The sequence below is a fragment of the Salvelinus sp. IW2-2015 genome, linkage group LG27, assembly GCF_002910315.2.
Source record: "Salvelinus sp. IW2-2015 linkage group LG27, ASM291031v2, whole genome shotgun sequence".
Taxonomy (NCBI): Eukaryota; Metazoa; Chordata; class Actinopteri; order Salmoniformes; family Salmonidae; genus Salvelinus; species Salvelinus sp. IW2-2015.
In genome coordinates, this window is record NC_036867.1 from 12058198 (window position 1) to 12069343 (window position 11146).

The 11146-nt window shown below is 42.7% G+C and overlaps 2 protein-coding genes across 2 annotated transcripts; both read left to right on the forward strand.

Annotated features, from left to right (window-relative positions):
* Window positions 1–589: 589 nt before the first annotated feature.
* Window positions 590–3689, forward strand: LOC111953971 (protein FAM110B). The gene has a single exon (XM_023973458.2). It carries the CDS (start codon window positions 1060–1062, stop codon window positions 2134–2136), a length of 1077 nt encoding a protein of 358 aa, XP_023829226.1. The 5' UTR covers window positions 590–1059; the 3' UTR covers window positions 2137–3689.
* Window positions 3690–7081: 3392 nt separating this feature from the next.
* Window positions 7082–10777, forward strand: sdcbp (syndecan binding protein (syntenin)). The gene is made up of 9 exons (XM_023972343.2): window positions 7082–7298; window positions 8169–8227; window positions 8321–8414; window positions 8631–8740; window positions 9017–9178; window positions 9363–9538; window positions 9727–9898; window positions 10077–10168; window positions 10508–10777. The coding sequence occupies exons 1-9, from the start codon at window positions 7217–7219 to the stop codon at window positions 10560–10562; spliced, it is 1002 nt and encodes a 333-aa protein (XP_023828111.1). The 5' UTR covers window positions 7082–7216; the 3' UTR covers window positions 10563–10777.
* Window positions 10778–11146: the final 369 nt, after the last annotated feature.

The window sequence follows — 11146 nt, forward strand, 5'->3', positions numbered from 1 at the left end:
TATATATAATCTTTATTTAACTATGCAAGTCAGTTATGAACAAATTCTTATTTACAATGACAGGAAACAGTGGGTTAACTGCCTTGTTCAGGGGCAGAACAAGAGATTTGTACCTTGTCAGGTCAGGGATTTGATTCAGCAACCTTTCAGTCACTGGCACACCACTCTAACCACTAGGCTATCTGCCACCCCCCATAAAATCATATGAAATTCACGTGTTTTTTCCATGAGGGTTCTCCCTGAATTCATATTGTGGTATGGATTGGAATAATTTCAGTATATGTGGACAGTATCATCACCATAGTGGAATTAATGTTTCATTGTGAAACATTTTATTCCACTCTGGAAAATCCTGTTCACCTCTGAAGAATCAGTAGTGCTCCACAGTGTAATATTTTCCCACATGCTATTACAGAGACTCCTTTACCCAGCCCTCCCCTTGGTGCTTGATCAACCAATCGGATCGTAGAGTTTGCTATAACAGCCAACCACAAGCCTACCTTGCCCTCTCTTCCTGTTGTTGCTAGAAAAGTGATGTCAACTCTCCTGTGACATGATTGGCTGTGAAGGCTGTGCTGGGTTTCAGGTCGCTGCCTAGGCTGAGTAGCACAAAGGACTGGGGGAGAAAGCTGCATCCATCTCTGCATTGGAAGAATCCACTGGATTGGGAGAAGAAGACAAACGCCACAGGCTCCATTACCCACGTCTGCTCAGAGACTCAGACCGAGACTGCGCACAGCCAGGAAAAAATATAAAGAGATATTTCAGGATGTAGAGAGAGAGAGGGATAGATACAGGGAGAGTCATAGATTTAGCACAAAAGAGATAGATAAATATAGATTTGTATATAGACGGGAAGCAAAACAGGGCCGGTGTTACCTGCTGGGAGGTGCAATGAGGCTGTGTTATCGATACTGGCCAGACGCAGGTTGCAGCAACAGCAGCAGCAGCAGCAGGGCATTCCTCCGGCTGGATGTCTGTTATTCTGAGGCAGTGCTGTGAGTGGTGCGTAGTACCACCAAATCCAGCAAGACTGTGGCGGGGGAGAAAATCTCTGACATGCCCACGGAGATGCTTCAGTCAGAAGGCGTGGGCAAGGATGTCACCCTACCTGCTGCCACAGCCGGCCCGGCTCAACCCGGCGCGGTGCCATTGCGGATCCTCAACAAGGGGCCTGAATACTTCCGCAGGCAGGCCACAGAACAGCACCAACCCCATCGTATGAGCGCCGTGGAGAGGCTGGAGGCGGACAAGGCCAAGTACGTGAAGAGCCAAGAGGTGATCAACGCCAAGCAGGAGCCTGTGACGTCTGCTCTTCTCCTGCCCAGCCCTCCTGGACCCCCTGGTGGCCCTGCATATGGTCCCAAGAGAGCTGGCAGCAGCCCTGCCCTCAAAGCCTCCAACAAAAACAACGGTAAATCTGATGTGTGCCAAGCCAAGCGCGCCAACCTCAATTTAGAGATCCTGCGGAATCTTCTCAACAGTTCAGAGAGTTGCATGGCGAGCCAGGGGAATGGAGCGAGGAGCTGGGCCCCACAGCGCTCCCGGTCCAGCGAGCTTCACCGCCGCTCCTTTGCTGAGTCGCTGCGGGTGTTCCCCACGCAGGGTGCCAACCTCAACCTGAGCGCCAGCCTCCTGCAGGAGCGGCCTGTCGAGGGCCTGCTGCACCTCTCACTCAGCTCCTCAGACTTGCGCTTGCCCCTCCGTGTGAAGCCCGGCATTAGCGGTGGCTCCGGCCCGCCCCCGCCACCCAAGCCCCATGCCTCTGTTCCCCGGAGACCATCCCTGAACCGGTCCAAATCTGACCTGAGTGAGCGCTATGCCCGAGCAGGCGCTGACGTGGAGCGCTTCTTTAACTACTGTGGGCTGGACCCCGGGGAGCTGGAGGGCCTCGGTGTGGTGGAGAGCTTTGCCCGGGCCAACTCCGACCTCCTCTCCCTCAACTTCCGCAGCGCCAGCATGATCAGCTCCGACTGCGAGCGATCGCTACATAGCAACGACAACCTGACAGACGACGCGGACTCGGCTGAGCGCGTTCCCTACGGAATATCTGCCGTCGAGCGCAATGCACGCGTTATCAAATGGCTGTATAGCATCAAACATGCACGAGAGTCTCAGAAAGTCTCCCATGTTTGAGAGGACTCGAGCTTTATTAGGTCATGATTAGCGGAACTAGCTACAAAAGGCATTCATAACCCATCCATAAGCACTAAATAAAGATAACTACTACATAGGTAGTTGATAAACGCTTTGTGATGTATTTAACATAGCATCTTACAGTGCATTTATGTCAAAGTATAATATCATCATTGGTATTTCTGAACCATTTGTAAATCAATAGTAAACTATAAATCATCATGTATTATGCATTTGTTCATTTATTAACAGTAAGTTAATACAATTGAATAATTTTTTATTCATTATCATGCCAGATGTCATAGCACTAATGTCACTCATGAAGACATCCGGAAACACTATGAAATATCTACATGATAAAGAAACGTAAAATGCGTAAACATAAAACACTTGTTGGAGTACATGCATATGTATAGTAAAACATGTATATGTGTAAAGTATGTATTGAATCATCAACAACAGGCCTTATACTGTATAAAGGTAAACACGGTTATATGGATTAGTGTTTATAAGTAGTTTAAAAGCAGGCATTCCAATAAAAGTGTTCCCACAATTAAAATTTGGACCTAAGAACTGCTAACCAAAGTTCCAACTAAAGGACAAGACATACCTACACGCTGGTGGCAGTCCTAACGCCTCTGACCACAGAACATTGGCCTTCCTTTTCTTTTTATTTCCCTACGATTCTACATGTTGAATCGACACCGTTCGTTGACATCCAGCAGGTGATCTACTGCGCACGGCCAACATTCGTGTTGGTCTTTGTCTTTTAAGGATAGGATGCACTATAGGGTGATGCTATGTCAAACTGTGACGTTTTCATACAGTAACCCTATATGCTGCTGTTTCATCATGTTTACCTAGTGCTTACAGTAAGGTTGTAAATGCTTCCTGTAGATACAGTGGATGTAATTCATTATCCATTATGCATTATTTGATCTACAATAGGTATTTGTGGTCCTGAAAACATTGTCCTGTCAGCCTGCATGCTTCCCCAAACCTGCAGTTCTCAAGACAGAACCTTGATTTTAAGATGGCTGCTGTAGTACCTTACTATCTTTCAACAACAAAAACAACTAGTTAGGCAGCATTGGCACAGTCAGCATTGTCTGGGTACATGGACTGATACTCAAGTCATTCCTGAGGCTGGGCGCATTATGTTCTGCTATTTGCACTTCAGTGTTGATGCTTAGCTCCTGTGTGCTTTTATCAATACCCACGTGTGTGTCTGTGTCCAAGCGCTGTGTGAATATAAACTCTTTAGCTGGCAAAGCATGTTATCAACTTCTATTTGGTTTTGTAATGGTTCTGTAGTTTCCTCCATGTGGTCACTGTTGTGTTCATTGGCGAATTAGAACCGGATGGTTGCGTTTGGGGACTATTGGCTTGCTCTACGTGTCAATGCATCACCAATGCAATGTACCAGTGGCCCAAGATCTTTTTGTATTGTATAATGTATACTGTATAAGGACATGCATAGCACTTCAACTGCTACCATAACTATGAAAGGCTCAATTCTGCTTGTTACTGTATTAAATAGCTTATCAACTGCTTAGGCCTGGTCTTTTATATTTCATTACATTTGAATTATCCTGCAAAACTTTGAGTAAGTTCTTTTTTTTTTTTACACAAATGGCAAAACCACAAGCACGTGTGTTGCGAAACCCTTCTCATAAAACCAACAGCCAATCAACAGGGAGTTCGCCTTTCTAGTCAGTGACCATTCCAACATATTTGCACTTACCAGTAATAAAATAAACCATGCTCTTACATGCGTTAAAGGCCTAGGCCAGGTAAGATTTCCTGCTGTTTAATTGTCATTTCATAGGGTTCTACAAATAACCACGTTGCCTTTGCATGCCTTTATTTATCATTTGAGTAGAAATGTGTGTTCCTCTCTCCATTCTACTCCCTTTTGATGAGGTCAGGGATGTAATCACTGTAGCTGTCCTGTCTGGGAATCTGACAATGAAAGAAAGAGTTTGTGTACTTACCGCATCAGTGCTTTGAGGTGGTTTATGCATCCAAACACGAGTATGCTACCTGGGATGCTACCTGGGATCTAACTAACCTAATGTTAGTGAATAGTGTCTCTGGTTATGTATATAACCTAATGTTAGTGAATAGTGTCTCTGGTTAGGTATATAACCTAATGTTAGTGAATAGTGTCTCTGGTTAGGTATATAACCTAATGTTAGTGTAGTGTCTCTGGTTATGGTATATAACCTAATTAGTGAATAGTGTCTCTGGTTAGGTATATAACCTAATGTTAGTGAATAGTGTCTCTGGTTAGGTAATATAACCTAATGTTAGTGAATAGTGTCTCTGGTTAGGTATATACCTAATGTTAGTGAATAGTGTCTCTGGTTAGGTATATAACCTAATGTTAGTGAATAGTGTCTTGGTTTAGGTATATAACCTAATGTTAGTGAATAGTGTCTCTGGTTAGGTATATAACCTAATGTTAGTGAAATATGTCTCTGGTTAGGTATATAACCTAATGTTAGTGAATAGTGTCTCTGGTTAGGTATATAACCTAATGTTAGTGAATAGTGTCTCTGGTTAGGTATATATAATTCCTAATGTTAGTGAATATGTCTCTGGTTATATATATAACTAATGTTAGTGAATAGTGTCTCTGTGTAGGTTATAACACTAATGTTTAGTGAAAAAATAGTGGTCTCTGGTTAGGTATATAACCTAATGTTAGTGAATAGTGTCTCTGGTTAGGTATATAACCTAATGTTAGTGAATAGTGTTTGTGGCCATAGAGGCACCTGTATAGTGTTTTTATTCTATTCCTATAGCTCTGGCTATGTGCAGTGTACAAAACAGAATACATACAGAAGGTCATTTGGAGTTTCTGTACCTGTATTTTCCATCCCCGGTCTATTTTACTTGACAAGTCTGCGGATCAATTCCCTCTTCTCATCCTGCAACTCGCTAATCTTCATCTCATAGTCCTGCTCTCTCTTTCTCTGCTCTGTCTTTGAGCATCTCTCGCCTTCTCAACACACTGTCTCACGTCTCCCAGGTTTTGTCTTACATTCTCCAGTATATATTTTCTCTCCAGCTCCATCAATGTGTATATGTATGCTTCCTTGTCTTTCTTTTTCTATTTCTTCCTTCTCTCCTTCCATCATCTCGCTCACTCTCCTTTTCTCCCCGCACCCCCCCTCTCACCCGCTCCATTTAGTTCTTGACCCTCTTCTCCATATACTCCCTCTTTCTCCCTCACCTTTTCATCCTCTCTACCTCTTTCTCTCTCTCCTTCATCCTCTCTACCTCTTTCTCTCTCTCCTTCATCCTCTCTTTCATCATCTCTACCTCTTTTTCTCTCTCCTTCATTCTCTCTACCTCTTTCTCTCTCTTCTTCATCCTCTATTCTGCTTTCTCTCTCCTTCATCCTCTCTACCTCTTTCTCTCTCTTCTTCATCCTCTATACCTCTTTCTCTACCACCTTCAACTTCTCTACCTCTTTCTCCTTCATCCTCTCTACCTCTTTCTCTCCCTCCTCCATCTTCTCTTTCTCTCTCTCCTTCATCCTCTACCTCTTTATCTCTATCTTTCATCATCTACCTCTTTCTCTCTCTCCTTCATCTTCTCTACCTCTTTCTCTCTCTCCTTCATATTCTCTACCTCTTTCTCTCTCTCCTTCATCCTCTATGCTTCTTTCTCTCTCTCCTTCATCGTCTCTACCTCTTTCTCTCTCTCCTTCATCCTCTCTACCTCTATCTCTCTCTCCATCTTCTCTACCTCTTTCTCTCTCCTTCAACCTCTATACCGCTTTCTCTACCTCCTTCAACCTCTCTTCCTCTTTCTCTCTCTCTCAGCAGTCCATAGAGAGCCTTCAAAGTTTCTTCCTTCACCTGTGCATCCGCACTCTTTTTAACGCTCTCTCCATCTCCCTCTACAGTTCTCTGCTCCAGCCCTCTCTCTCTGAGAATCTATTCTATTCAGTCTAGTCCAATCTACTGGTCTAGTTCAGTCTAGTCCAGTCTAGTGTAGTCTAGTTTAGTCTAGCCAGGTAAAATGAACATGGCAAAGTCAGATTGAATCATTAATTCAACAGGGGGGAAGTTGTATTACAGCTAGATTGTAATAGCCCACCAAATAGGCTACTTAATTACAGATGATTGATTATGGAAACTCACAGCACAAGAACGTTGTCCGTTATCCTGTTTCTGTTTTTTCAGGTCTGTGGGAAAAAAAAGTATTGGATTCTAAAAATAAATCTATTAATTTCCACCTGCTGAGTTTAAGGATTCAGACTTATGGGTGTCATTCAGGCTTATAGGTTTGCATTGTGCTCTGCTTCAAGTGTTCAGCAAAAGTGACTCAGAAGTGGAATTTATTTTTGCAACTTCTAAATTGTTGGGTATGTTGTCATGACAACATCATTGTGATGCTCCAGAACCAGAATGATGATATTATGGTACTCCAGAGTTCTGGTCCTATCCTGTCTGTGCTGGCCTGCTCCCTATGTAAACTAGCATTTCATCCTCACATGTATGCCCCTACACCAAATATTCTTAGAAATAAATCTATAAAATAATGGGTTCTCCTCCATTTCTGTCTCCAATACACAAACCATAGAGATTAGGCTAATAGGCTATTTCTATGACACAAACTGCTTTCTCAGTTGACTAAAGATGAATCTCTGCTAGGCTACTACATATAATTGTTCAATCAATTAACAGTTAGATGAATGGCAAAGCAGTTAGATGAAGGACAGAAAACTAATAAAATACTGAAAAATGTAATGTTTTACTAAAACATCTCTGATATATTAATTTAAAGAAAACATATGTTTTTATTTTCCACTATGTTCACTTATATAGTTATCTAACACAGTAAAACGCCTTAAGGGGCTATTCTTGTTGTGCTTTTAGGCTATACAGCAGCCGTTCTAGGTAACTGATCTGTTACGCTACCTTGTCCTATAATAAATGGGCTGGACAAGGTCGCGCAACACGCGCATAGCCGCCTAGCTGTCTCCACAACAAACGTACGGATATCAGAAACCGTTACACCTCAATGGAAAAAACAGCACAGTAGACTAGACAATTTGTGACCGTGCATGTATAACGAACAGTCAATATATCGCATAATAAAAACACATATAAGTAGGCTATTCTCTCGGACTTCCTCGCGCTTGCCAGGTGAGTTTTGGCGTTTTCCTCCTGTCTTTTTTATTTTCTCAAACATAACAATGTAGGCAATTTCTCAATTAAGCTACACATCCCCATCTATATTGCAAATAGCCACAATGATGCGTACAATATAGTCTTTAAACTGATGCATTAGAAGAAAAACGCCAAATAACCGACATGAGTTATTTTTTGTCCGGCATATTAGGGTGGTAGCCTATTGTTAGCATAATATTGCGCGTGGGTGTATTTATCAATGTTGGACACGGTTATATCTCTGCCTCCCGTTTCCTTCTCTTACATTTTGGCTATAGTGTTTAGTTCACGCTTTTTATTCGTATCAAATATGAGTAGACTATTATATTCGCAGGTCATATCTGAGGAGTTGGCTAATTCGTCCCTCTGGTTGAGGTTCACTGCGTCTAATTCTCCCTTGTATAAAAATAGCTGGAAGCATCTCAATGGGGTTCGCGTCATAATGCGGTTTTTCGATGAATTTTTATACTAGGCTTATGCTTTGATGTCTCATGAATAAATCCCTTACGGTGAATGAGAACATAGCCTAACTCATGTGCAGTTTGATAAAAATAGACAGGAGCTTGTTTTCATGTGATCGATTTGGTGCTGCCCTGGATTACTGAAATAACAATATTGGGTTTAGGCCTATCCGTATTTAGCCAACATTTGATAGGACAGCCAGCTAGACCAAGACGACCTTTGATGTACATTTTTCAGACATAAATTAGGTAGTTGTTGATGTATTAGACATTACCAGTTAGGCCTACAGATGCTGAAAGCCTGTAATTACAAAGAGGAATAAGGGAAACCTATTAGAATAGCTATGAGTCTTTGCAATCAATCTTATGCAACTTTTCTCTTTAGAAACCACCATGTCGCTGTATCCATCATTGGAGGACATGAAGGTGGATCAATTTATACAGGTAAGAGTCCTACATTTGTTTCAACACTTCAGCAACACCTAATGCATTGTTATTGAGCACATGTATAACTAATTGGCCTCATTATTTTACCAGGCTCGAAGTACTTACTCCGCCAGTCCAAGCAAGACACCTGCTCTACTTGCTGTACAGGATGCTCCAAATCCAAATCCTGTGGAGGAAGAAACGAGTAACCAATTCCTCCCATAAGTCTTCCATTATCAATGATGCAGTCTGGATATGTTGTAATGTCTTCACGTGCTGACTCTACTAACCTTTTGATATCATGTCTCACAAATGATGGTAGAATTGTATCCACTCTTAGAGCAAATGGGAAATAATTATTGATCGTAGCTTGCCTTTGTTTCTCATTTCACTGTATCTGTTGGTGTTGGTTGCCTTGCAGGACTCTACCCCAAACTGTACCCTGAGCTCTCAGAGTTCATGGGGCTGAACCTCAGTGAGGATGCACTTCGCCAGGCGCTGTCCATGGTACCAGCAGAAGACTACTCTGGGGTAATCACACTCTGGGTCTATAATTTGATATAAAATGGTGGCAGTTATTGTCAGGGTTGATTTTGTTGAATTTCAGTCCACGGTCCTGAAATAAAATATAATTGACACCAACCCTGTTTGCTATTTCTTTACTATCATGTCTCTGTTTAATCTAAAACTGCAGAAATGAACCATAAAGTAGACGTTAATTGTCATCTACTCCATGGGATGCTGATGAATGTTCTCACCTCTATGGCTCTTTGAGAGTGATATGTTGGCTCTGTGTGGTTTCTGCAGGCAGTGGCTCCCAGGACTTCCGCTCTGAGCTACATGAGCGCTCCGATCACAGGGAATGACTGTGGCATCCGCAGGGCTGAGATAAGGCAAGGCATCAGGGAGGTCATCCTCTGCAAGGACAGCGACGGCAAGATCGGACTGCGCCTCAAATCTGTGGACAATGTAAGACACTGGCACTATTCAATGACATGTCAAGTAATATAAAACGATCCAGTTGGAAGTATGAACAAAATAGTAGGCCACCCTAGGTTTTCCCTTTAGCAAGCCTGACTATAGCGCCACATTTGTACTCAAAATGTCTCCCTTGGATACAGTTCTGTTGCTGAGTATCAGTGTTGCTTGGCAGGGTGTGTTTGTTCAGCTGGTACAGGCGAACACTGCCGCGGCATTGGGCGGCCTGCGCTTTGGAGATCAGGTGCTGCAGATAAACGGGGAGAACTGCGCTGGGTGGAGCACGGACAAGGCCCACAAGGTGCTGAAGAACGCCAGCGCCGAGAGGATAGCCTTTGTGGTACGGGACAGGTGAGCTCCCACCAGCCATTCATAATTCAACTGAGGATCCAGTTACATCACTGAATTATTGACTTGACTTGGTCCATCATGCTTCTGGATGAGGATACTGTGTGCCAAAACACTCTAGCTGCAACAGATATCATTATAGTACTATGGTGTGTATTATAGTGTTTGCAACTGTACATTTCCTCTGACAGACCATTTGAGCGCACCATCACCCTGCACAAAGACATCAACGGCCAATTGGGTTTCATCTTTAAGAAGGGGAAGATCACCTTTATCGTGAAGGACAGTTCTGCTGCCCGCAACGGCCTCCTGACTGATCACCACATTTGTGAAGTCAATGGGCAGAATGTCATTGGACTTAAGGTAAACAAGCTGTCCTGATTGGTTGCACTCAAAAACAACCAATGTTTTCACAATAATTTTTTCTTTGATCATTTTGCAGTGTATTCATCAGAAGATTTGTATTTTTGTAAATTTGCTGTTCTGTTCTTTGTGCCAACAATTACTTACTTTTCCCCTCTGCCTTTGTTCCTGGGTTCAGGATCCCCAGATTACAGACATCTTGAACTCCGCTGGTGGAGTGATAACTGTCACTGTGACACCCACCATCATCTTTGAGCACATGACGAAAAAGTGAGTACGATGTATCGAGTGATCTGTTCAGAGTTGAAACGGACGCAAAAACCATTAACCACTAATCGCCCCCAGAAATCTAAATTTAACAGAATATTGATTGGTTTTCAACAGTAATACTGTGAAACCACATAAGGGGTGGAAATGCCTATGGGAATATGCTAATATAAGGCTGTCTTTGTAGAACACTAGTCTTGCGATCCCAGAACTCTCATTTTCGTTCTGGAGAAACCTAAATTGGCTTCTCGAGGCTAGTAGGACACTGTCACGCCCACAGGATAGTCTGGGAGGAACAATCATTGATATACTGTCCATCTGTTTCTCTCTACGTGTCTCCAGGATGTCTTCCAGCATTGTGAAGAGCCTAATGGATCACTCTATCCCGGAGGTGTGAGGCCGGCAGTCATGTGATAGGGAATGAAGAGGAGTACCAATAACATATGAATTGATGAGAAATGATCCTGCTGAGTTGTGCTAGTAACCCCATGTCTCAATGCTGTATCCTGCGTTCGTGAAACAGACCAGTCACATATGCATCTTTATGCCATTACTTGAATCAAAACCCATAACCATGTTTCTGCGATTAAAAAACTCAGTGTGTAAAATCAACTCTGTACAGTATGTTTGTTTCAAGCTGTAACATAACAGTCCATATGAATTCAGACGTCTATTCCTGCAGCGCTAGAGGAATTATGGTTTTGAATTACCCCACAAATTCAGGTTAACAGATTTGATTTTATAGACCCCTGCGCAATAGACCCCGTCTTGCCTAATGGTCTAAAGCTCCATTGTAGCCACAGTCTTTGGATTGAATGATACCTTGAGCTCATCAATTAACAAATCTCATACCCTCCTTTTTGTCAGTGGAAATTACTTTCCTCTTTTATGACTTTGTAGTCAAGTGACACAATCTATCTTCTTCTGTACTTTGAATTACCCGTCTTTTTTGCCCTCTTCTATTGTACACGTTTGAAATGT